Here is a 27,574-nt window from a genome sequence, read left to right as displayed (position 1 = left end):
CTCCAATTGCCTAGTAAACGGCGTGACAACAGAGTAGGCTCTCAATGTTTACAGATGAATGAAAAGTAAGTGAATGAATGGACGGAAATGTGATCTTCATAAGCCAGAGGACTCTGGATTTTCGCGCTCACTTCGCGGAGATCCTGGCCTAGGGAGACTTTGGGGTTCGGGACCCCGGGGCCGACCTCAGGCTGCCGTTCCCGGCACCTGACGTCCCGGGTCCCGCCCATCACTTCGATGGCCTCCCACCAGGTGAGAAGCCAGGACTGGCGGGGTGCTTTGGCGTTTTCATCTCCGTCCCCTGCCCTTTCCCCTCTGGCACCGCAACGGGGCTCCAGGCGGCTCTTCGTCCGCTCTGGGAAGGACGGCGTCCACCCAAGAGGCGCGGGCTCAGAGTCCACCCAGGGCCAGCTCCCGCCGCGCACGCCCACCTGTCGGCCGCGCAAGCGCAGCGCGCGCCCGGCGCGCCCGGCCTCCCCGCGCCCCGCGGTGTGCTGCCAGTGCGCAGGCGCGGCGGCCGATGCGAGTGTGTATGTGCGGGCGAGAAGATGGCGGCAGCGGGGGAAGCAGCGTGAGGAGTCGGTGGAGCGACGAGGCTCATTGAAACGGGCCGCCATGGCCCTCCGCGGCCCACAGGTAACTGGCGACCCGAGCCCTCGGCGGGAAGGGGTCCCGAGCCGCGGGCGGGCGGGTACCCGGGCGGGCGGCGGCGGGCACCCGCACCCTGGCCCGGAGCGAGGCGTGTGGGAGTGGGGGAGGGCGCCGGGACACGCTGCCCGGGACTAGGCCCGGAGCCTCCCTCTGTCTCCGCACCTCGGCCGCCGGCAGCCGCGGTCCGTTCCGCGCCGGAGCCCCCCGATCCCCCGTTGGAGGGAGCAGCGGAGAGGAGGCGCCGGGCCCGCTCGAAGAGGGCGTGGGGGCGCACGAAGGGGTTAAATCTCCCCGGCTGGACCGCGCCGACCGTGGAAATGGGGCCCTTGTCGCCCCGAGAGGCAGCCTAGGGGCTGCGGGAGGCCCCCGTGGTGTCAGAGCCATCCAGGCACGCTCGTAGCCTCTCTGTCGAGAGCGAGCCACCAAGATTTGGGGGTGCCCCATTTCCCCCATGCCTCCAAAGGTTGCTTTCTCAGCTTGATTGACCACGGAGGGGCTGCTGGTTTTCTTGTTTTTAGGCTCAAGTCTTTTAAAGAGCAGCTTTAGGTTACTGTTGCAAAGAGAACTCAAAATAAGTCTCCAAGACCATACTTTTACTTGCATTTGAGTGACATCTTTTGCACGAATCCATCTCCGCTGGCTGACACTAACGCACCCTGTCACAACAGTATCTAAAGCTTAGGGGACATTTATAATAATCCCATAGTGGAAAGAAAGTAAAATGCACCTTTCGATTTTATGGAGATGTGTGTGTAGAGTTAAGTTGTATCACATCCCCTCCCCCCATTACAGATACTCTGGATAAAAATCGGCATGTAGTAGTATTTGTCAAGCTTGCTGTAGACTGCTGATTTGTTAACATCTAATCCCTAGAAATTGTTGCACTTTTATATCATCTCAATGTTATGCCATCTCAATGTGCTTTTGTGTTAAATACGGGGAGATGAAACAAAGTAGCTACTCGGTAAAATAGTGGCTGGTACTGGTTTTTGTTGCCTTTTGGGAAATGAAGTCGATTTTAATAACTGTTGTTAACTAATGCGCGTTGTGGAATTTAAAACCTGAAAATCTTTTTTAAAAATTAGGTTTTTACAGGGGGCTTCAATTTCGTTAAATTTTTGGTACTTTGCACTAGAAGTTTTCCCCTTTAACTTTTTGTTCACGTGTACATCTACTTTTTAGTATTTAGCATAGTTCTTTGCACGAAAAAAGGGCTTAGTAGTTGAATAATTTTTACAAATGTGTAATTAAGACTTTAAGAGACTTGGTATTTGCTTTTTTCTCAACTTAAAATATTAATGTAAATAGCTTATTAAAATAAGTACAGACAGGTACAAGGGTCATTGTGAACTAATGTGTAATAGAATATTCAGTGATTTTGAAATGAGAAAAGCATGTTTAGGCACAAATCACTTCCATTATTTATTTATTTTTTTAATTTTATTTTTTCTTTATTGATTTTTAGAGAGAGAGAAAGGGAGAGGGAGAGAGAGAGAAACTTCATGAGAGAGAACATTGACTGGCCTCCTCCTGCATGCCCCCCACTGGGGATTGGGCCCACAACCTGGGCATGTGCCCTGACTGGGAATTGAACCCTGCAACTTCTTGGTCCAGGCTCAACCACTGAACCACACCAGCCGGGCCACTTCCATTATTATAAGCACCAATCACATTGCAAAACTGATTGAAATGTTAATTAGTGGTGATAATATGTAAACTTAATTGTAATTTTATTTTCATTCATTGCTCTAGTACTGTACTTAATGTTTTATACAACAGTGTGGCCTATACACATCTTTATAAAATTAGAGTGGCAAAAGTTAGCTGAACATAAATGTTAGCAGCACTTTGGGGTTCTTCTTTTAAAGTATGATTTAAATGATATTAAGTTCTAATATAGAGAGTTTAGCAAAGAAAATGGTATGATTTCTCTCTCTGTTTTTGAAGTAGTAATGTAAACGAAGTTATATGTGATGAGATATAATGACTGGATCCTGCTTGAATCATTTTGAGCATTTTAATAATTTTGTTTTACTCAGTTACCTGCTGCCTTAAGGGTTTTTCAGCCTTAAAAGCCATTCATTCATTAATTCAACAAATATTGAATGCTTACCCTGTGCTAAGTAAGCACAGTGATATGCATATTGTTTGTTTACTATTGGGAATGACAATCACAAAGTAACAGTAAGGGTCCTGTTTTAAAATTGGATTAAGCTTACAGTTTTAATACTTTATATCGATTATATCTTATTTCCATACTGTTGATTGAATCCTGTTTCCCGAATTGACATGAAACAGTGCAAAACTTGGAATCATTTCTAATGCCAGTAGCTTTCAATATTTTAACAAATACAAATGATGAACTTTGACAACTGAAATGTAAATATATCTCTAATTTATGAATATTTGTTGTTATGAGAGAACTGATAAAATTATTTGGGATAATTAATTTGAACAGACCAGTTCTGCCTTAAATCAGAACAAATTTTTGTGATCATTGAAGTCATATAGTGAAATATTCACAGTAATGTTTCCTAGACCCTATTATCATGTGGCTACTGCTGTCCTGGTCCTCTGTAGCAGGCTCACTAAGTCTTTTCATTACCTTGAAATAGAGAGACCCCCACATTTTACAGTATGGGATTTTTTGGATCCAGTTTTCAGCATATGGCTGAGTATTACTGTATTGTTCAATATCTTTATATCTGACAGCTATATTAGTATATTAGTAATTCTTTTTTTTCTTTTTAATCCTCACCCGAGGACATTTTTTTCATTTTTTGTTCAGATAGAGTGGGAGGGAGAGAGAGGGAGAGGGAGAGGGAGAGAGAAAGAGAAACATCGAAGTGAAAGGGACACTTTGAGTGGCTGCCACCTGCACGACCCAACCCGGGCCGGGGACAAACTGCAACCCAGGTATGGGCCCTTAGCAGGAACTGAACCCGGGTCTCTCTGGACCGTAGGCCAATGCTCTAACTGCTGAGCCAAACCAACCAGGGCATATTAATAATTCTTTTTAAAAAATGTTTTATTGACTTTTTAGAGAGAGAAGAAGGGAGAAAGAAATAGAAACATCCATGTGAGAGAGAAACATTGATTGCTGCCTCCTGCATGCTTCCCACTGGGGAATAGAGACCACAACCTGGCATGTGCCTGACCAGGAATCAAACCGGGACCTCTCAGTCCATGGGATGATGCTCAATCCACTGAGCCACACCGGCTGGGCATGTATTAGTAATTCTTGAAAGGGACATTTTTATTGGATTCTCACAAAGCAGCTGAAGTAAATAAAATTATTTGAATACAGGATAGTCAGAGATACCTTTTTTCCTTTGCATAGTGACAACAAAATATTGAAACATGTCCTAAGATTAGTTATGCTATTTAAAGTTCTTGAGTTGATAGTTGTTGCCTCAGTGATTTCTATAGACCAGCAGTGCAGATGAGCCATATCCAGGGCCTCGCCCTCATGCTCTGGAGCCCATCTTGTTGGTACCACAGTATATTGAAAATATAGCAAATAATAAGTGGACCCACCTCGTTCTAAGTTCCTCTTTGGAGCAAAAGTTAGGAGGTGTATTCCAGGCCTTTTTTTTTTTTTTTTTTTTAAATGTGGAACTGACATGATTTAATAGTGTTCACATAGGAAAACTTAGAGGATTACAAAGCTTAATGATTATTTAATGCCAAGCCAACTGGCACATTTACTTTGTGCTTTGCTCGGAATATAGTATTCAAGTAATTGAGAAAAGTTGTATCATCTCTACTTGAATTAGTTACATCAAGGTTATTTTTTGTTTGCTTTGTGTTTTTACAGATTTCAGACTTGTAAGTACTTGCTAATAATGGATCTGGTTTTTCAAGTGGCACATTAAAGGTGGTTGCTGAGGACACTTCTTACTGATAATATACTAAATATGAAAAAGAGGAAGAGTTGGCTTTTGAATTTGTAATTAGACTGTTATATTTTCTGTTTACTGCCACACATGCGAGAGTCACTGTGGCATGAAACATATATTTGTTTAAATGGAATTTACTGGCCTTGGGCCATTGGATTACTGTCATTTGTCACTTTAGTGCTATTTCAGCAGTGTAGATGTTCATTTCCAAAGACTTACATGTGCGTGGACTGCAATTTTCCTGTTTATTGGCGTGATCTCCTAAAAAGTCTGTCTGTGACCATTTCTGTCCAAACAGGCTGGATTAAGAATTTGTGAAGGCATAATAAAGGTAGCCCAAGGGGTATGTTCATAGTATTTGTTTCAAGACTCAGAAATTATAGAATCTATCATAAAGCTAGATGGGGGGCCTTCAGAATGTAGACTCACTAGCTGGCTCATTTCTGACTATTTGAAAGCTCCTCAGCCATGACCCCATTTTCAGCAGAAGACATGAGAAACCAAAATCTGTCAGCCAGTTAACGCCATTCTGCCCCATCTTGAAACATGCCATGCTGTGGTTGCCCTCTTCTGTGAAAAGGGTAGGTGAGGTATGAAGGAAGAAGTGTAGTTTGGGGCTGAGAGAAAGGTAATGCAGAGAATTAAAGCATATACTCCTAGACTTTTTCTTTCTGGCTTACTTGATAATTGTTAGATGATAATATGCATGTAGAGCCCAGTGCCTGCCACCACGTGTCTATGCACTCATGATGACTACTCTTGTGATTAATTGATTTTTTGGGTTATCTGCTTGAAGGCCATCTCCTAAGTCTGCACTCTCCTAAGTCTCACAAATTGTGCATTAGAAATGAAACTGCATCGCCCTGGCCGGTTTGGCTCAGCGGTTAGAGCGTTGGCCCCGCAGTCCAGAGAGACCGCTAAGGGCACGTACCTCTCTTGCAGTTTGTTCCCGGCCCCAGTTGGGGTTGTGCAGGAGGCAGCCACTTGATGTGTCCCTTTCACGTCGATGTTTCTCTCTCTCCTCTCTCTCCCTCTTACTCTATCTGAACAAAAATGGAAAAATGTCCTCGGGTGAAGATTAAAAAAAAAAGAAAGAAAGAAATGAAACTGCATCCCTATAGACAGGCTGGAGCCCCCACTATTCTGCCTTCTTGCTATTTACATTTAGCCCCCACCTTCCCACCATATCTGATGGTGGTGGATTTTTGTCTCCCCATTTGTCTTTATGAAGAAATGCTCCTTTTGCCCTGGCAGGCTTGGCTTAGGAGTTAAGAGTGTAGGCCTGTGGACCGAAGGGTCTTGGTTTTGATTTCCCAGTGAAGGGCATGTATCTGGTTGCAGGTTCGATCCCTGGCTGTAGTCATGTGGGAGGCAACCAATTGATGTGTCTCTCTTGCATCAGTGTTTCTCCTTCCCTCCCTCCCACTCTCTCTAAAAATCAATGGAAAAAGATCCTCAGGTGAGGATTAACAAAAAACAGAAAAGGAAAAGAAGTGCACCTTTCATCTCTGTTTACTGGGTACAGACAAATTGGTATGCACTTGCTCTTTTCTGGAAAAGTAGTCTTAAAAGGATTAAAGTACCGCGATAACTCCAAACTTATATTCTTATTGGAGGTACTGTGAAAAAAAAGTTTAAATGTTAGTTGAATAATGTTAGACATACCAGGTATGTCCTGCTGTAAAGAGACTGAATGTAGGAACAAATACTCATTAAGATTGCACCTGTTGTTGTGGACGGCTGGCTTGAGTAGAAAGGAAGTCCTGTGAGTAGTGTAGCCCCCCCCCGCCGCCGCCCCCCCCCCCCCCCCCCCCAGCTATAGTCCTTAGCTGAGATCCACTGGTTGCACTGGAGGTGGTGGGAATGGTTTTTCAGACCATTTTCTCAACTTATTCTCTTCACTGTAGACAAAAATTAGAAGTTTACCATTATTGTAACTACATGTGAAAAATACTCATTTTTATGTTTTAATATATTGAGTAAAGCTGGATATCAATATAAATTATATTTTGCAAGCCATAGACCTTATGAACTAGAACCGCCTAGGAACATTGAGTATATGGTTCTGCATAGAAAATTTTGATTTGCTTTTTGGTCTCATGAGGTGTTACAGTCTGCATTCATTGTTTTCACATAAACATAATATGTCCTTTGCCCTGGATATAAGCAGTGCATTTTTATTTTTATTCATTTAAATTTAGCCAGGACCAATTAATTTGTGAGTTTAATTGATGTTCTGAAAACTTGTCAGAAGGATTGCTAGTGTTCTTTTTCTTTAGCGTTTCTCCTGTTTTAGACAGTTTATAACTCAGAGGAGGGAAGCAATGCCTCTTGAGAGATTTTCATCTTATCTCATTAAATATATACTCTCCCTACTCTTTCTGAAAATACAAGTCATTTTCCTTTTGATAGGACATGTGGAAGCTTTGGGGGAATAGAAGAGAATTTGAAAATGAAGTTTAATTCTAGAGTTTGGGGACATGCTTGCCCAATGTGGTTAAAAACAAACAAAACAAAACAAAAAACTTCTCTTGATATTTTAAGTAGAAATTCCCATTAAATGGCTGCCAAGATGTGTATATTTATTTGAGAGCTGGGTTGATCTGATAATTGGACAAGGAAGAACATGTTTATTATAAAACACTAAGCACTGCAGTAATTGACATGTGGCGAATGTTGTGCAATGTATAAACTGCATGGTTTATACAGTGCTATGGCTGGTTTGACCCTTGCAGTAACTCTGTAATACATTGTTATTACCATTTTACACAAGTAAAGTGTGATTTAGTTTGTGACTTGAAGTTACATGGCTTCTAAGTGGGTGATCAGGGACTTAAAAGCAGGCCTTGAGACTTCTAAATTCTTTTTCTTTTTTACTTTGCCAATCTGATTTTCTAGAAGAGACTGATAAAAGGAAAACATTTCATATTATGACTTCCCATAGTAATTCCTCAGTGAAATTGATGATGAACAAATGAATGAAATAAAGATTTAAATATTTAAAAACATAATTCTCTTCCTTTCAGATCCTTAATCTTCAGTTTGATATATATATATTTTTTTCCTATGCCTTTATCTTTTTTTAAAAAATATGGTTTCATTGTTTTTTGTTTTTTTTTTTTAAGAGAGAGAGGGAAGGAGAGAGAGAGATAAGAGACATTAATGTGAGAAACATCGATTGGCTGCCTCCTGCATGTCCCCTACTGGGGATCAAGCCCAAAACCTGGGCATGTGCCCTGACCAGGAATCAAACTGGGACCCCTCAGTCCATGGGATGATGCTCAATCCACTGGACCACATCGGCAGGGCTCTATGCCTTTTTCTGTTAGGACATTTTTTTGGGTGGTTGTTCCATTTCGTCATAATACAGTCTGTTCTAACCAGATAGCCATTGAGCTGGATTTTTTGGAGCAAATCTTGTTTTTAAAATTACTGGAGGCATCTATTCAAATATAGTAAGTTTTCTTATTTTTACCTGATTTTGCCAGGGAATAAAGCAGATATAGTGGAGGTTAAAGTGGCTCATTGGGACCCATTATACCAAGGACTGTGAAGTACTGTAGAAATTTCTGAGAAAAAAAATGTCCAAACAACTTTTTTCTTTAAAATAAATGATATTTTGAAGACACTTAACCCCTTAATTATAGCAGTCATGCTTCCTAGTTTTTCTGTTGTAAAAGAGGTCTGGTTCAAATTCAGATGATTATCTCTGTCAGTCACCTCTACACTAGAAAAGATGACTGAGAAGACAAACCTTTTGTTGGAGAGATTGGTAGGTCACCAGCCAGAGTGAATATTGGGGAACTGGGGAATTAACCTGGGTGTTCTCATACCTTCTCCAAAATCAAGTTTTCTCCCCATTTTTTTTTTTTTAATCCTCACCCAAGGACATTTTTCCATTTTTTTTTTTGTTCAGATAGAGTGGGAGGGAAAGAGAGGAAGAGAGAGAGAGAAACATCGACGTGAAAGGGACACATCGAGTGGTTGCCACCTGCACGACCCAACCAGGGCCGGGGACAAACTGCAGCCGAGGTACATGCCCTTAGCGGGAACCGAATCCAGGTCTCTCTGGACCGCAGGCCAATGCGCTAACCGCTGAGCCAAACTGGCCAGGGCTCTCCCCCTGTTTTTTGTTTTTATCAAAATACTGCAATGGCAAAAAAGAAAGCACACCCACTCCCCGCCCCAGGTCCACCTCCTCAGAGACAACTGCATTCACCCATCCACTTCTGATTAATAAAATACAAAATCAGTTCTTCAGGGGTAATTTGATTTTATTTGGAATTAATTTGTAGGACATCAGACCCTTATTCAAAAGCACATTTGAAGGACTGTGTCTTTTGTGGTTGTTCAAAGATTTTTGGTGGCTGAGCATTAGCAATATAGAGCTGAAAAGAGAGTTTTTCTGTGCTTTAGAAGTTCACTGAGTAGTGGGGAGAGAAACAGAGTAATTGGTGAATCCTGTTTTAGGTTGGTAATTTCTGTAACAAAGGTGTCGACAACATAGTCAAGAACATTCACTTATTCGTCAAATAGTTGTTGAGTGGCTCCTGTGTGCCAGGCACTGAAGATGGAGTGATGAGCAAAAACAGTCATTGTCCTTCTTACCAGGGAACTGGCTGCCTAGTGAGGGGGAGACAGTGCTAGTCAGATAATCACAGTAAGGCATGTGTTACTCCAAACTGAGAAAAGCCTCTGGAGGAAGGGAACACAGTCTGTTGGCATGGCCTGGGGAAGTCAAGGAAAGGTGCCCGCAGAATTGGTGCCTTAGCTGAAAGCATGAGATGGTGGGAACGGCATGCGCAGTAGCCCTGTGACTGGAAGGAGTTTGGAACATTTAAGGAACTCAGAAAAAGCCAGAGTGTCTTGAGCTCAGTCCTGGAGATGGGAGGTAGACAGCAACCTTGCAGCCTTTCTTAGAAGTTATTGTCTATCCTGAGAAAAACGTGGAGGAGGACATGATACAGTATTTGACCACAGAACCTCATAATCACATTGTATTTGGGGCTCACACTCTGACTGCCCTATATGGAATGGACTCTAACAGGGTTATAGTGGCAATAAGATCAGTCAGAGGGTTCTTGGACTTTTGATTAGGGAGGGTGTAGTAGATAGAAATGGCATGATCCAAGAGATATTAGGCATAAGATGAATTTAAAAAGGAAGAGTGTGACTGTCAGGGGAAGCTGGAAAGACCTTTCTTCTAGAAAGGTGACATTTAGAGAGAGAAGCATCAGGACAAGGGCATGTAAGAGAGAACATATGGAGAAACAGTCACAAAGCCTGCAGCATGTTTGGGAACCCAAGATAGAATTGTAGCTGATTGATGTATAGGGTGATATGATTGGACAGGAATCTGAGGAGAGGTGAAGGAGCTTGGGAGTCTAAGCCAAAGACTGTGTTTGATCATGTAAGCAGGTGGGTGTCTGGGAAACCACAGCTTTTAGGAATAAAACCACAGGTTGTAGGAAGTGGACAGGTAGTACACGCAGGGTTGTCAAGGGTATTACTCTTCAGGCTCTCCTCCAGATCTGGCTGGGAATGTACTCTTTGTTACCTCAGCATCTGTATCATCTTAAACCCCAAAACTTTGAGGGGAACGTATAGGGCATTCTGTTATGGACATCTGAGACAGATTAATGCAAGGAATAATAGCCCTTGTATGTCATCTGTGATAATTGGATAGAGTCTTTATGGAAGATCATTTGGGATTATTCCCTTTATTTTTTAGGGGAGTCACCTTTAAAAACAATCATTTGTTTTTTTATGCTCCTAGGAAATAAGAAAACATGAAAAATATCACCCATTAGATCCCACGACTCTGAGATGACTGCTGTTAATATAGGCGTGGGCAAAAAAAGTCGATTTATAGCTTGTATGGAAAAGATATGCATGTTATTAACTCAAAAAGAGTTCACAGTGGTACCATAATAATAAGACAAAATACTACAATAATATATAAATAACACATGAGTAAACTCTGTTTCGTGTACTCACAACTGTAAACCTACTTTCCCCACCCCTATATTTTGAAATACTTCCCTTCAGTACTTTTTGTAGTGAATTTTAGACATTTGGGATCATTTTTTTAACTTATTTTTTTAATTAAAATTTTTAAATTACAGTTGATAGTTACTATTAATTTCAGGTGTTCAACATAATGATTAGACATTTAATAACTTGGAAAGTGATGCCCTCGCCTTGATAGTCTAGTACCAACCTGGCACCATCCATAGCTATCATTTTATATATATACACACACATACATACACTACACACACACACAAACAGCTATCATAATATATATACATATATGTATGTGTGTGTGTATGTGTGTGTGTGTGTATTTTAACTTATCTGTATTGTTGAATGTATTACAGATGTCCTTCTTTTTTCCCCCTTGACTCTCTCCTCCCCAATCCTGTCCCCCTCCTGCTTTCCCCACACTATTGTCTGTGTCTGTTGGTTATGCATATATGCATTTAAGTTCTTTAATTTCTCTCTTCCCACCCCACCTCCCCCCCTTCCCTTTGAGGTTCATCAGCCAATTTGTTCTTCCTAATCCCTTCACCTTTTTCACCTAACTTCCCTCCCATCTGGCAGCCAACAAAAAGTTCTCTGTATCTATTTGTTTCTGTTCTGCTTGCTCATTTTGTTTGTAGATTCAGTTGTTGATACAGATATGTATTTATTGCCATTTTATTGTTCATATTTTTTTTTTATCTTCAAGAAGACTAATCAACATTTCATATAATTTCATACTGGTTTGGTGGTGATGAACTCCTTTAACTTTTTCTTGTCTGGGAAACTCTATATGGCCATTGATTCTAAATGATAGTTTTGCAGGATAGAGTAATCTTGATTGTAGATCCTTGCTTTTCATCAATTTAAATATTTCTTGCCACTTCCTCCTGGCCTGCCAAGTTTCTTTTGAGAAATCGGATGACAATTGGAGCTCTGTTGTAGGTAACTAATTGCTTTTCTCTTGCTGCTTTTAAGATTCTCTCTTTGTCTTTAACCTTTGGCATTTATTTAATCCTCACCTGAGGACTTTTTTTTTTGCATTTATCTTCAGATAGAGCGGGAGAAAAAGAGGGCCATATAGAGTTTCATCTTGTTTGGGACTCTTTGTGCTACCTCGACTTGTATGTCTGTTTCCTTCACCAAGTTAGGGAAGTTTTCTGTCATTACTTTTTCAAATAGGTTTTCAATTTCTTGCCCTCTCTCTTCTCCTTCTGGCACTACCATGATGCGAATGTTGGTACGCTTGGAGTTGTCCCACAGGCTCCTTATACTATCGTCATTTTTGGGGGGATTCTTTTTTCTTTTTGCTGTTCTGATTGGGTGTTTTTTGCTTCCTTATATTCCAAATCGATGATTTGCTTCTTGGCTTCATCTACTCTACTATTGATTCCCTCTAAATAATTCTTTATTTCAGTTAATGCATCCTTCATTTCTTTTTCCTTACTGATTTGTGAAAGAGAGAGAGAGAGCTAGACACATCCATGAGAGAGAATATTGAGTGGCTGCCTCCTGCATGCCCCCCACTGGCGACCGGGCCCACAACCTGGTCATGTGCCATGACTGGGAATCGAACTGTGACCTCTTGGTACATGGGTTACCATTCAACCACTGAGCCACACCGGCCGGCCTGCATCCTTAATTTCTGAGTGGTCCTTTATTATATTCTTGAGGCCCTCACTAAGTTCCTTGAGTGTTCTTACAGCAGTGTTTTGAAGTCTACATCTGTTAGACTGCTTATCTCCATTTCATTTAGTTCTTTTCCTGGAGTTTTATTCTGTTCTTTCATTTGAGACATGTTTCTTTGTCTCCTCATTTTGGCTGCCTTCCTGTGTTTGTTTCTATGTATTAGGTAGAGTTGCTATGTCTCCTAGGCTTCCTAGGGTGGCCTGTTGTAGTAGGTGTCCTATAGGGACCAGTGGCACAGCTTCCTGATCACCCAGCTGGGCTCTTGAGGTGCACCCCTCTTGTGGACTTGACACCCTTCTGTTGTAATTGAGTCTTGATTTCTTTTGGCACGTCAGTGGGAGGGTTTTACTCAGGCTGATCAGCTGCAAGTACTGACTGTGCCCACTAACCACCGACCTCTGACTACCTTGGATGATCAGCTGTGCAGGGGCTTACCACACAGAGCAAGACTTACTTCAGCAGTGCTCTGGTACGGACTGAGTCCATTCCTTGCGTGTATCACTTGTGGAGGTGGTTGGGTGGTGGTGCCTTGATGTGGTCTGAAGCTGTCCACTGGGTGTGCTGCCTCTGGGGCAAGGTCAGCCACTGCCTGTGTTCTACCCGGGGCCATAGGTATAAGCTACAAAGTGATCTGCAGATGGCTGCTTCTTGTGCTGGGCTTGGAGGTGCCCAAGCGAAGCCAAGCTGTGAACCAAGGCTGGCTGCTTCTAGTGCTGGGCTTGGGGCCACTTAGCAAGAGGTATGGGGCTCGCTGTGGCCAGATGCTGCTTGTTTGAAAGAATTTAGGAAAATCTGAATCAGGATCCAAGACAGGCCCATTCTTATGGTAAGGCCACAGGGAACAGCTTGGGTAGGCCTGAAAGTTGGGTCAGGCAGGGCCTCAGGGAATCACCAGGGTGGGGCAAACAGTATGGGCCTGGAGTTCCACACATGGCTGCCATCTGCCTGCCCTGTGGGGGAAGGGCTCACCAAAGGAACAACGGCCTCCACCAGCAAGTCTGTTCAGGAGAAAGCTGCCTCTCCAGTTTTTACCCCAATGCCAGACAACTCAGTTCTTCCCCGTATGTCTCTGGTACCTTTCAAGCGGCCTCCCCTTCAAACTGGAGCTCAGAGGGAGCAAGTCCAAGTAAGTCGGTGTGTGGGCCCTTTAAGAAGAGCTGCCTGGGGCTCCAGCAGCTTCAGCTTCTCTCAGCCTCAGTTCCTGCTGGTTTTTACAGGCAGAAGGTATGGGAACTTATCTTCTTGGTCTTGGAACCCTGAGCTGGGTGCCTGGTGTGAGATGGGGACCCCTTACTCCTCAGGGAGGGCCTTCACAGCCGAGGTGTCCCTCCTGAGTTTTATCCGCCGCATGTGAGTGTGGGACCAGTCATTTGTTTCTGCCTCTCCTACCAGTCTCGATGTGGCTGCTGCTTTAATTTTGTAGTTGTAGGACTTCCATTCAGCTTGATTTCAGGCAGTTCTGAAGGATGTTTGTTCTGTAGTTTAGTTGTAATTTTGACACGTGGGAGGAGGCAGGTAGCATGTTTACTTACGCCACCATCTTGACCGGAATCATTTTATATAATGATATTTTAGTTATGATTCTTGGTCATGGTCTTCTCCCATGAGAATCAACTGGCACTGTGATCATCATCCAGATGTACTGAGTAGGGATCCCTGTGACCAGGCCCCAAATCTGTGTTTTGGACAACTGCTGCATGTTATTTTAGCCACACTCAAGTTTCAGAGACTCCATATGTTTTTGTTTACAGCTTTTTCCACTTAATCTGTCGACCACTTTCTCATGAATGGGAGTAACTAAGTCATACTTTGGACAAAAATATTTTAACTTCTTCTGTTTAGGTTAGGTGTGAGCAGCTACCAAAAATACAGGTTGTGCTCTGGCTGATTTGGCTCAGTGGTTAGAGTGTTGGCCCTTGGACCTAAGGGTCACTCATTCAATTCCTGGTCAAGGGCAGTACCTGGGTTACAGGTTCAATCCCTGGCCCCAATTAGGGTCATTCCGGAGTCAACTTATTGATGTGTCTCTCTCGAATCCATCTCTCTCTCTCTCTCTCTCTCTCTCTCTCTCTCTCTCTCTCTCTCTCCCCTCTCCCCTCCCCTCGAATCCATCTCTCTCTCTCTCTCCCTCGAATCCATCTCTCTCTCTCTCTCTCTCCCTCCCTCGAATCCATCTCTCTCTCTCTCCCTCTCTCCCTCCTATCCCCTCTATATAAAAATTAATGGAAAAATATCCTCAGGTGAGGATTAACAAACAAAATACAGGTTGTACCACTCTGAGGTGACATTATCCAATTTTAGCATTGAGTGGAATGAATTGTGGAAACAGAAGCAGCTGAAAAACCAGAAAGTTTTGAAGATCCATCACATTGGATCTTCACAGTGTGATTTCAGTTTTGTTGAAGTTCATTAACTAAATTGATCAGTTCCTTTTTCTCAAACATTTATTCAGCTTTTGGCGTATGCTGAGGGCTGTGTTGGGGTTTGTAAGTTGTGAAACAATTACAAAAAAATCTGTAAATACAAAAATGTTCCCCAAAGCATGAGTTGTTCCGCTTGATGACTGCTGTGCTCCATGTCATGAAACAGGACCCTAATGGACAGTATGGGAGCAGCACCAACCCCATCACAGCTCATTTTTACTGTGAATGTCTGTTGTCCCAGAGTTAGAACTAACTTCTAATTCATCCTAAAGCCTGGTTGTGGACAAAATCTCTTTGGGGGTGTATCACACAGCCAGCCAATTTGCCATCAGACATTCTTTCTGCTTTTGGTTGCCGGTCATGGATTTATCAGCTTAAGAAATTTTTGCCTTAAGTTTTTCACAAACTAATGCTAAAAAAATAATTACTCTTGTTCTATCTTGGTTTTTATACTCTTGGCTTTTCTATGCCATAGCTACATAGTGTGAGTTAAGTGCCAGGTGCATAAACTTTCTTTTTCATCTGTGACTAGAGTTCTATTTTGTGAGAAAAAGGTAAGAAATAGCTTTTAAAAAATCTTAAAAGCATGCTCAAGCCCTGGCCAGTTTGGCTTAGCGGTTAGAGCATTGGCCCGTGGACCAGAGAGTCCCGGGTTTGGTTCCCACTAAGGGCACATACCTCGGTTGCAGTTTGTCCCCGGCCCCAGTTGGGGTCGTGTGGGTGGCAGCCAGTCGATGTGTCTCTCTCTCATCCTCCCTGTCTCCCTCCCCCTCAACCTGAAGATAAATGCAAAAATGTCCTCAGGTGAGGATTTAAAAAAAAAAAAAGCATGCTCAAAACTTTAGTTTTGGTTGGAAGTTTAGCTGACTATAACTTGAACTTGACACACAAGGATACTGTAGCTATATTCTAGCAGTGACTAGACCTGGATACAGAGTTACCAGGGCTGAGTTTGGAAAGAGTTTACTTTTCATCCCAAGATAACATGTTGAACAAATGAGTTTTTGTTGTTGTTTTTAAGGTGGACAGAAAGTAAAGTACATTGCCATTTTGTTTCTTTCCTATTGATTTCTTCTTGGCTGATAGATTTGAGTTAGCTCTGTTAATTAGTTCTTCACTTCTCTATGAAAAAGGAAAGGACTCCAATGTATGTGGTGTGCATGATGAGCTTTGAGGACCCTGTGGACTTCAATTCTGTAGGTGCTCCATCTTTTCTTCTATAGTCCATTGGCCGTTTGTGAGTCCATTGGCCATTTGTGGAGGCCTACAGCCTGCTGGGCCTGTATGGGCCCTGTGCCCAGAGTGGTGGAAGGAAGACATGGCCCTGCTTGGCAAAGGGTAATACCACACAGATGGTTGTTTAACTAGAGCTCTGGCAGGTGCCCTGAAGTGAAGTAGGAGTTCAGGGGCCCTGGGAGTGAACTGATTGGCTCAGGAAGGTTTATTTTTTTATTTATTTTTATTTATTCTTTTGGTACGTGCCCCTAGGGGGAACCGAACCCGGGACTCTCTGGTCCGCAGGCCTTCGCTCCAACCGCTGAGCCAAACTGGCCAGGGCTCAGGAAGGTTTATTTTAATATCATGTATGGTTCTCCTCCAGGGCCCCCACTGCCTCTAGCACAGCATCTTGCCTTAACTGTGTGTCAAATGGATAAGTTAATTGACAAAGATATCAGTTGAAGGAAGTAAAAGAGAACACCTGGTCATCATTTAGTATGTTCAGGACTGCATATGGGTTTTGGTGTTTTTAGTTCTGGCAGGACAAAAACATACAGAACCATGATTAAGAAGAGGTGGGCTACTTCTCATAAAGTATTTCAGATTGATTATAGTTTCTACATTAAGAGTACATGGGTGACCTCTAAGCTTCCTTTAAGGTTTTTCATGGCTCTGTTTATCTCTGTTATGTAGTTTCTTTTTCTTTTTTTAAAAAAATTATATTTATTAGGGTGACATTGGTTAATAGAATTGTATAGGTTTCAAGTGTATGTCTCTATGATATATCATCTATATATTGCATTGTGTGCCCACCACCCAAAGTTAAATATTGTTCCCTCACCATATATTTGACTCCCTTTGCTCTTTGTTGTTATTGATGTTGTTAATCCTCACCTGAGGATATTTTTCCATTGATTCATAGAGTGGAAGGGATGGGGGGGGGGGGGAGAGAGAGAAACACATCAATTAGTTGCCTCCCGCACAACCCCAGCCAGGGCCTGGGATTGAACCTGCAACCCAGGTACATACCCTTGTCCAGGAATTTGCACCCTAGACCCTTCAGTTCGAGGGCTGACATTTGTAACTGCTGAGCCAAACTGGCCAGGGCATGCATGGCTCCCTTTACTCCCACCGCATCCCCCTTCCTTCTGGTAACCACCATACTGTTGTCTGTGTCTATGAATTTTTGTTTGTTTTTCTTATTCATTTGTTGCTTTCAGTTTTATGTCCTACATGAGTGAAATCATATGGTTCTTGATTTTTTTCTGTCTGACTTATTTCACTTAGCATGATACTCTCAAGATCCATCTTTTCTTATGACTGAGTAGTATTCCACAGTACATATGTACCCACAGTATATATGTACTAGATCTTTTTTGTCCAACGCTTTGGTTGTCTCTGTGTCTTGGCCACTGTGAACAATACTGCAGTGAACATAGGGATGCATATATCTTTGTAAATAAATATTTTCAATTTTTTTTTTTTATGGTAGATACCCAGAAGAGTTGGGTTGCTGGGTCATATGGTAACTCTGTTCTTAATTTTTTGAGGAGCCTCCATACTGTTTTCCATAGTGGCTCTACCAGTTTACATTCCCACCAGCAGTGAATGAAGGTTCTTTTTTTTTTTTTGCCACAACCTCTCCAACATGTAATTTCTTGAATCCAGGTTATTTGTATCTGTTTTGTTTCATTGTTTGGGCTGTGTTTCAAGAAATGCAGTCCTGAGATCAGAGAACAATTACTGATGCAAATAAAATGCTTTCACCATAGCTTTCCCATGCCCCGTTGGTGGGCCATGGCAGTGATCCTTTATTAACATGGCCAGAGCAGATGCCCTTATCCCCCAAATTCAAGAGCCAAGGAGCTGTCAGCCTTTAGGTAAAGAACCTAATTGTGTGTCAGTAATGAGCTTGGAAAGAGAACTTTTCAGTTGGCTTACCTGTAATTTTTATATTTGCCACCTTTCTTACCTTAGATATCCCAGCCAGTGTCATCATTAATCCGTTAATTTTGTTTTTTGGAGCTCAGCTATATGCCAGGCACTGTGCATACCAAAATGATTTGGAACAAGTCGCCTCTACTTGAGACCCTCTGCTGTAGACAAAATCCTTTCCTCTGTCCACGTGGCTTGCTCCCTGGCTTTGGGTCACTGTGTTGATTACATTTTCTCAGGGAGGTCTGCTTTACTGCCCGCTTTAAAATTGCACCCGCTTTCCCTCTTGACATCTTCTTGCCTTTGTCTTCGAAGCATTTACCACCTTCTGATACTCTGTATATCTAATATCTTACCATAGTTATTTTATCCATTTTCTGTCTCCCCTTACCAGAATGTACCTTTAATAAGGGCAAGGATTTGTATGTTGTTTTTTTTTTTTTTTCACTGATACATTCCCAGGGCCTAGAACATAAGTGTTCAATAAATATTTATTGATGACTAAATTAATGAAAGATGCAACACAGTTTGTATATTCAGAAAGTCCACAGTTGAGTGTGTAAGAGGCTAATCATCTGTTAAAATCCAGAGTGAGTAACTCAGCAGCTTTTTTAAGAAAATAATTTGCAAAGATGGGACTCTGGAACAGTTTTATAGTGCAAGGAGCAGTTAGCCAGGCCAGTGGAGGCCCCAGAGAAGGCACTCAGTGCGGGTGATACCATGTGCACAGCATGCGGAAGTGCATGGAGACACCTGTAGTGCAGGGCTGTATGGGGGGATGTGGCAGATGAATCTGTAATGGTAGAAGGAGGGAGCCAAGTCCTGAAGCCTCCTGTATGCTCTGCTTGAGCCTTTTACCCTGAAAGGTACTGGGGGACTTGAAAGGTGGTTCCTAGGGACCAAAATAACTAGATTCACATTTTGGAGGAAGCTCTGTGGTGGCCATGTGTGGTTTGGAGGGTGAAGGGTGAAACTGAAAGCAGGAAGACCAGGTAGGCACTTGGAGTGATCCATTTGAGAAGTGCTGAAGGCCTCAGCTCAGGCATTGGCAGCAGGTAGTGGAAGTGAAGGCTTTGGGATAGTCAGGGTGTATTGGGAGCTAGGCAGCTTCATTGTAATGTAGTTATAATAATGCTCTCTTTTTTTTTTTTTTGTTAATCCTCACCCAAAGATGTTTTTCCATTGATTTTTAGATATAGTGGGAGGAAGGGAGGAAGAGACAGAGAGAGATAGAGAAACATCAGTGTAAGAGAGACACATGCATCGGTTGCCTCCCGCACAACTCTGACCAGGGCCTGGGATCCGGCAACCCAGCTATGTGTCCTTGACTGGGAATTGAACCCTTGGCCCTTCGGTCTGAGGGTTGGTGCTCTTAACCATTGAGCCAAACTAGCCAGGGTGCATTTCTTTTTTTCAATAAAAAGGATTAGAATTATACTATATGTTGTTTAGGAAAGTGTTCCTCCCCATTTCTTGCGTTGTGAATATTCTTCATTATTAAATGTTTTTTCTTCAATATTATTAGGTACTGCAGAGTATTCACAAGTTCTATCTTATGCATACTGAAAACAGTATTGTGTGGCATCTTGGGGACCAATTATTTATTTATTTATATGTTCTTTAAGTTTTAAAATTTATCTTTATTGTTGAAAGTATTACAGATGTCTCCCCCCACCCCCTACCATTGACCCTCTCCTCTCCACTCCTGTCTCCCTCATGCCTTCCCCACACTATTGTCTGTGTTCATTGGTTATGCATATATGCATATAAGTTCTTTGGTTTATCTCTTTATCCCCTCCTCCTCCCTTCGCTCTGAGGTTCATCAGCCTAACAACCAATTTGTACTTCTTAATCCCTTCACCTTTTTCACCCATGCCCCCAAACCCCCCTCCCATCTGGCAACCAACAAAAAGTTCTTTGTATCTATGAGTCTGTTTCTGTTATGTTTATTTATTTAAAAAATTTTTTTTAGTTACAGTTTACATTATTATTTTGTATTGGTTTCAGGTGTATGAATCTTTTAAAAAATGGTTTCTAATTGTGAGTTGATTCTCTTCTCAGAGCTAATTATAGCACAACAGTAAATTGAAAGATAAATGTCTTTAATTCATTAGTTATTTTGGAGGCACAGCGGGAGATATATTTTGCTAAGTAATACAGAAAAAGAATTAGTGTTAATTTAAAACACTGCTTCTGGCCCTGGCTGGTATGGCTGAGTTGGTTGGGCATCGTCCCATGCACTGAAAGGTTGCTGGTTCGATTTCTGGTCAGGGCACATGCCCAGGGTTGTGGGCTTGATCCCCAGTAGGGGGTGTGCAGGAGGCAGCCAATCAGTGGATCTGATCGATGTTCTGCTTTAACATCAATGTTTTTCTCTCTCTACCTCTTCTTACCTCTTTCTGTAAAAATCAATTTTTAAAAATCTTTAAAGCCCTGCTTCCTCAGTGGGATGTGGCAGGTCCTTAGCTATCAGTACCCCTTTTGCATCCTTATTTATTTATTTTTTTATCCTCACCTGAGGACATTTTTCCATTTTTTGTTCAGATAGAATGGGAGGGGGAGAGAGAGAGAGAGAGAGATATCGACGTGAAAGGGACACATCGAGTGGTTGCCACCCACACGACCCAACCGGGGCTGGGGACAAACTGCAACCAAGGTACATGCCCTTAGCGGGAGCCGAACCTGGGTCTCTCTGGACTGCAGGCCGACGCTCTAACCGCTGAGCCAAACCGGCCAGGGCTTGCATCCGTATTTTTTATTTTTTTAAATTGATTTTTCTTTTTTAGAAAGAGAGGAAGGGAGAGAGAGATAGAAACATCTATGTGAGAGAGATACATCGATCTGCTGTCTCCTGCATGCCCCCCCCTGGGGATTGAGCCCAAAACCCGGGCATGTGCTCTGACCAGGAATCAAACTGGGACTTCTCAGTCCATAGGGTGATGCTTACTCCACCGAGCCACACCGGCTGGGCTGCATTCTTTATTGTAAGCAGATTATAATTAATTCTGTAGCTTTTACTGCTTCTACCAGTTCTTCTAAGTAACTTTGTTTTTCACTAACAACCAGAACAACTCATTAAGGGGAACATTCCATACTTCCTCCTTAAAATTGGAAGGAAAGGGGTGTGTGTATTCACTAACATAAATACTTCTTGTTAGGCAACTCTAGATTTTCCAAGGTATTTGAAGAGACCATTGGCAATGGCCAGTAAATTAGAAGAAAATCATTTATGTAGAAGCTCCGATTTAGTGATGCACTTTCCTTTCTGGCAGGTGGCTTTAGTAGCCAAGCTTTTGTTGGTTTGGTTCCAGCATATTTCATTAAGTGAGAAATCCTGTAGAACAGATGCACTTACAAGTTTTTGCCCATGTAGCACTCTGTTTAATGAAACACGAGAATTTTGATTCAGTGTTGTTGGCAGTAGTTTGAGTAGGTGGTCAGGGGATTTAGGCAGTTATAAAGGCTGAGCCAGGCACCAACAATCTGAGGTGGTAATTGAGTGATGATGGCACAGAGGCTTAAATAAGGGCAGGCACCCTTACAACGGTAACATGGAGCAAAATACAAATATCACGCACAATAGTTTAGGTAGTGTTTGTTTTGTACCACTAGTAAGAGTGTTTGGACTAAGGAACATGAAATCTTTTTTTAAATTTTATTTCTTATCCTCACTGGAGGATATTTTTCCATTGATTTTCAGACATAGTGGGAGGAGGAGGGCGTGGCAGAAGGGGGGAGAGAGAGAGAGAGAGAGAAACATCAATGTGAGAGAGACACATCAACTGGCTGCCTCCTTCCCGCACGACCCCGACCAGGACCAGGGATGAACCGCAACTGAGGTATGTCCCCTTGACTGAAATTTAACCCGCGACTCATTGATCTGTGGACCGACACTCTAACCACTGAGCCAGGGCGGAACATAAGCTCTTTTTAAAAAATTCCAGCCCTGGCCAGTTTGGCTCAGTGGTAAGAGCGTCGGCCTGCGGCCCGGAGAGACCTGGGTTCGGTTCCCGCTAAGGGCACGTACCTCGGTTGCAGTTTGTCCCCGGCCCTGGTTGGGTTGTGCAGGTGGCAACCACTCGATGTGTCCCTTTCATGTCAATGTTTCTCTCTCTCTCCCCTCCCTCTCCCCCTCCCTCCCTCCCTCCCCCCCACTCTATCTGAACAAAATATCGAAAAAAATGTCCTCGGGTGAGGATTAAAAAAAAAAAAAAAAGTCTTGTACTTATGTAAAGGTCCTTGGCAAGAGGTCATAGGAGTCCCAGTAGGGAGCCTGCAGGAAGCAGCCGATTGATATTGATGTTTCTGTCTCATTAATGTTTCTATCTTTCTGTCCATGTCCCTTCCTCTCCCTCTAAAATCAGTAAAAAACATGCTGTGGTCTGTGGTCTCCTTATTTGTAGATATGCATTCGTTAATGAATTTGTGCATGAATTTAAAAAATCAATTTTATTGTGGTATACTTTAATTAACAATAAATGTACCCTTTTGAGTTTGCAGTTGAGTTTTGACAAATGCATACACCAGGGTAACTACCATCACATTCAAGATATAGAATGTTTCAGTTGCCCAAAATGTCCCCTCATGACTCTGTCATGAATCCTCACCTATACCGAAGCAATTACTGATCTGTTGCCACTGTAGGCTAAGTTTCTCCTTTCTAGAATTTTGTTTATGTGGAAATGTACAGAGTATACTCTTCTATCTGACTTCTTCTCTGCATCTAATTTTTGAGAGTCAACCATGCTGTATGTGAGAGTTCATTCCTTTTCAGTGCCGAGTAGTATTCCATTATAGGGATATTTCACAATTCATTTATCTCTTCACCTCTTAATGGACATTTGTTGTTCCAGTATTTGACTACTCTATGAAATTGACCACATTCATGTACAAGTCTTTGTGTGGTCATATATTTTCACTTCTTTGGGTAAGATACCTAGAAGTAGACTTGTTTGGGTCATATGGTAAGTGTATGTTTTATTTTATAAGAAACTGCCAGGCTTGCCTGGCCGGTGTGGCTCAGTGGTTGAGCATTGACCCATGCACCAAGAGGTCGCTGGTTCAATTCCTGGTCAGGGCACATGCCTAGGTTTTGGGCCTGATCCCCAGTGGGGGGCCATGCAGGAGGTGGCCAATCAATGTTCTCTCTCATCGATGTTTCTGTCTCTTCCTGTCTCTCTAAAAATCAATAAAGAAAAAAAAAATTTAAAAAAAAAAAAGAAAGAAAGAAACTGCCAGGCTTTTCCAAGGCAGCTGTATCATTTTACATCCACATCAGCAGTGCACGAGAATTCCCTTTCTTCCGTATCCTTATCAATAGTTGGTATAGTCAGTCTTCCTTTATTGTGCATCTTTTTTAAGGGAAATATTTTTTTTCCTCAGAAATTTGACTCCATGTTTATGACAGGAAAGTAAATCTGACTGTAAACAGATAGTTAATGGAGAGAGAGAGAGAGAGAGAGAGAGAGAGAGAGAGAGTTACAAGTTTAAACAAAAAAGAGATGCATAAGAAAGACTAGGAGAATGCCTCCCTCTTCACATTGGACACAGGTGACTTATCCTTGGTGGTCAAGGATAGTGTGATGGGGAATAAAAATGGATTTTTAAAAGGTTGACCTGCTTTCATACTTTCTGATCACATCTATGGTCTGTTTTGCGCCCCCCCCCCCCCCCCCCCCCCCGCTTCTAGTTTTAAAAATTTGGAAGTTGATTTTTCTTTAGTTTGGGAGTCCATGTGGTAATTGTGAATGTTTTTTCTCTAGGTCAAAATAGATATTCTTGTAAAGTTTTCTTTACAGCTTAATTCAATTGCCTTGATGATGTTTAAGTTAAAAATGAGATATTATATCTTAATTATATTGAAGGATTAGATTTAAAAATAAAAACTGTGCTCCTGGCTGGAACATTTCTAGTGATAGTTAAAAACAAAAACTAGTCAGAGCAGTCAAGTTAAAATTTTGTGAGCCCACTTATGACTGGGTATTTAAACTATTGTTGTGAGTATGCAGAGGTTATCATTCCTTATCCCTAGAACTTCATTTGTTGTGGCTTTTCTCTTTTTTCTGAATTCATTTGTTCAACACAGCTATTTTAAGCACCTGCTGTATGTCAAGTATTGCATTAACTTCTAGGGATTCAAAGATGAATTTAACTTGGTTCCTGGTTTGGAGGCATAATAGTTTGTGTGCAGTGCATTTGACTGATTTAAAGTATATCGATTGATGAATTTTAACAAATGTATATGTTTGTGTAATCACCTCCACAGTCAAGACGACCATATCTTTCATTTTCATCACTCCCAAAAGTTCCCCAAAATTTCCCCTGTGCCTTCTTGCAACCTGTCCTCATTCATTCCTGGCCCCAGCAAAGATAGAACTATGGTTGAGAACAACTCGGGTTAGAGGCACTGACTCCTGCAGTCAAAAATTTGCATTTAACTTTTGACTCCCCAAAATATAAGTTTTCTCTTGGCATACAGTCAGCCCTTGGCATCCAAGGACTTCCAGCCACAGATCAAAAACAGTACAGGTATTTATTTGGGGAACAAAAAAAACACGTTAGTAGACCTGTGCGGCTAAGCCCGTGTTGTTCAAGGGTCAGCTGTACTGTTTCAGTTTCTTTTGTATTGATGTACTGCTCTTTTTCTCTGTCCCCTCTCCTCAGTCTCCTCCCTTCCCCTGATTAGCAACAAGGTATTTGTAACGGATGTGAAAATAGGTGGGATCTTGAACTTCTAGTAGGTCTATACCAAATAACATGCACTGAATTCATTCTCTAATTTATCAGCTCTGTTCCATGTGATAAAAATTGTATATAGCAAGTTATTGAATAATGAGGGGTGTGTCTATTATCTTGCTGTTTAGTACCAGTTTAGAGCAAAACAAGTTAAAATTTAACTGCCATTGTGTAATGTAACTAATGTAGGCATGGGACTGGAAAGTTGGTAAAAGTGGCTTTCCGTTAATCACATTTTCCAATTTGGAGATGTAGTCTGTCAATACAAGTTTTAGCTCAGAATCTCCATGAAAGCACTTAAAGTATATAAAGCCAACTTATTAAAAATCTTTTGACGGGACTTTAATAGTCAGAATAAAATACATGCAAACCATATGAAACTAGACACTAAATTTCAGTACTTTGACATTTGAATCCTAAGAAGGAAGGACACTGTCTGTGGGTGTGGCTTTGTTACACAGTTTATCCATTTTCAGGACCCATCTGCCCCAAGAAAGTAAAGCAGAATTCTTTTGAGGAACAAGCCTTTTCTGCCTCCTTTTCTTTTGTCTCTCTCTTTTTTTTCCTTTTGTAACACTCATTGCAACTTGCAATCCACTCGCACTGTTACAAAACTAAATGTCACCATGTCCTGAACCCTGTGTTTGTCTAATTCAGAGTTTATTCCCATAATCTAGCACAGTTCACCATGGATAGTTGGTGCTCAATACACAAGGTTAAATCAACGAAATTCCTGCTGTGCTTTGGCTATTTAAACAGTGTCATCCCCAGATATCCTCAAAACCCTCCACCTGGCTTTCCAAAACCAGTTAGCATCCACCAAGTACAGGACTGTGATCAATAAAATTAAGTAAAGAAGTTAAAATGTTTATTTTTATGCAAGTACTGACCTGGTTTTTTTACTTCTTATTTTTACTGAGATACAATTCAAATAACATAGAATTCATGCATTTAGATAAGTGTACATTCCATTGGTTTTAGTGTATTCACAGAGTTGCGCAGCTGTCATTACAGTCAATTTTGGAACACTTCATCCCACACCTATTAGCAGCAGGATCCCCCCCCCCCCCTATTTCTTCCCTCCCCCAAGCCCTTGGCAACCACAGTCTACTTCTTGTCTCTAGGAATTTGCCTCTTCTGGACATTTCATATGAATGGAATCATACAACACGTAGCCCTTTGTGTCTGGCTTCTTTTACTCAGCATCATGTTTTCAGGGTCCATCCATGTTGTAGCCTGTATAGTCTGAGAATATTTCCAAATCCATGTTTCTTAGTCCTTGTTTGATCCAGGAGATCCTTTTGGGACTAGGAAGAACTTTGGAGATTGTCTAGTCCAGCATCCCCTCATTATAGAGATAAAATTAAGGCTTTTATTACTCAAACCAGTTTATTAGTCCTTAATGTTTCTTTTTAAATATGTTTTTATTGATTTTTTTAGAGAGAGAGGAAGGGAGAGAGAGAAACATCGATTGGCTGCCCCTTGCACACCCCCCCACTGGGGATTGAGCCTAAAATTCCAGGCATGTGTCCTGACTGGAATCGAACCAGGACCTCCCAGTACAGGGACGATGCTTCCTTCCTAAATGTTTTATGGGCATGCCCCCTTTTTCCTGAAGTATTTCTTGTATATATGTTTTTCATGGCCTGCCTAGAATGGATCAGAGAATAATCAGACACGAGAACAGTGGGAGTTCTGAAAGACTGAGCTGGGGTCAGCTGGAAAGGAGAGGAAACTGAGCCTCCCAGGCTGGAAGGCCTTGTGGTGTGTTCCCCTGACTGCAGGCCTTTCCTGTGGGTGTTTGCAGCAGCTGGGAAAGGACTACTTGATGTAGCTTTCTTGACTCCATTATTCTTCTACCTTTGGTGGGGGTTGCTTAAAACCTAGAGCACGTTCCAGCTTTGACTTACTGTATTTGATACAGTTATTAGAAGAGTAGTTATCAATGATGACTTATTATTAACGTTTCCAAATACAGTGTGGCTGACAGAGGAACTTCAAGCACGTTCTTTTGTCTTCTCATAGCCCCTGTTTATTGAGCATCTATCTGTATGTGCCAGGCCCTGCACCAGGCTTTGGAAATGCACTTACTTGTTCCTATAATGTAGTCTCCCATGCAAACTTAATTGTCCTATGTTATACCTCACTCTGCTCTTACCGGGCAAACCTATTATGTGGTCAGTGGCATTTTCTTCCCCATTGATTTTATTTTATTTTATTTTTTATTTTTTTTTAAATCCTCACCCGAGGACATTTTTCCATTTTTTGTTCAGGTAGAGTGGGAGGGAGAGAGAGGAACAGAGAGAGAGAGAGAAACATCGATGTGAAAGGGACACATCGAGTGGCTGCCACCCGCACGACCAACCAGGGCCGGGGACAAACTGCAACCGAGGTACGTGCCCTTAGCGGGAACCGAACCCGGGTCTCTCAGGACCACAGGCCGACGCTCTAACCGCTGAACCAAACCGGCCAGGGCTTCCCCATTGATTTTAAATCCTGTGTCACCAGGCACAGAATAATTTTCATCCTTTTTTTTCCCCTTCAAACAATATTTTTTTCCTTATAAATCAACTTTAAAATATATTAATCCTCACCCAGCCAGCGTAGCTCAGTGGATTGAGCGTCGTCCCATGGACTGAGAGGTCCCGGTTTGATTCCTGGGGCACATGTCTGGGTTGCAGGCTTGATCCCAGTAGGGGACGTGCAAGAGGCAGCCGATCGCCCTAGCGGTTATTCCCGGGTTTGGTTCCTGTTAAGGGCATGTACCTCGATTGCAGTTTGTCCCCAGCCCTGGTTTGGTCGTGCGGGTGGCAACCACTCGATGTGTCCCTTTCACATCGATGTTTCTCTCTCTCTCTCTTCTTCTCTCTCCCTCCCACTCTATCTGAACAAAAAAATGGAAAAATGTCCTCTGGTGAGGATTTAAAAAAAAAAGAGGCAGCTGATCAATGTTTCTCACATCGATGTTTCTATCTCTCTCTCCCTTCCTCTCTTTCTAAAAAA

General features: G+C 42.2%; 1 protein-coding gene across 2 annotated transcripts in view; it reads left to right on the top strand.

Moving 5' to 3' along the window:
• Window positions 1-541: 541 nt before the first annotated feature.
• The window catches only part of USP10 (ubiquitin specific peptidase 10), a 73,823-nt gene continuing 46,790 nt past the window's right edge, over window positions 542-27,574 (top strand). The window contains exon 1 of one of the 2 annotated variants that reach the window (XM_036274997.1): window positions 542-636. In XM_036274997.1, the coding sequence (XP_036130890.1) occupies window positions 616-636 (21 nt within the window). In that variant the 5' untranslated portion in view covers window positions 542-615. The remainder of the gene's footprint in view (window positions 637-27,574) is intronic. The other variant, XM_036274998.1, reaches the window with a different exon arrangement.

The sequence above is a fragment of the Molossus molossus genome, unplaced genomic scaffold (assembly GCF_014108415.1).
Source record: "Molossus molossus isolate mMolMol1 unplaced genomic scaffold, mMolMol1.p scaffold_m16_p_21, whole genome shotgun sequence".
Lineage (NCBI taxonomy): Eukaryota > Metazoa > Chordata > Mammalia > Chiroptera > Molossidae > Molossus > Molossus molossus.
This window is presented reverse-complemented; position numbering and strand designations above follow the sequence as displayed.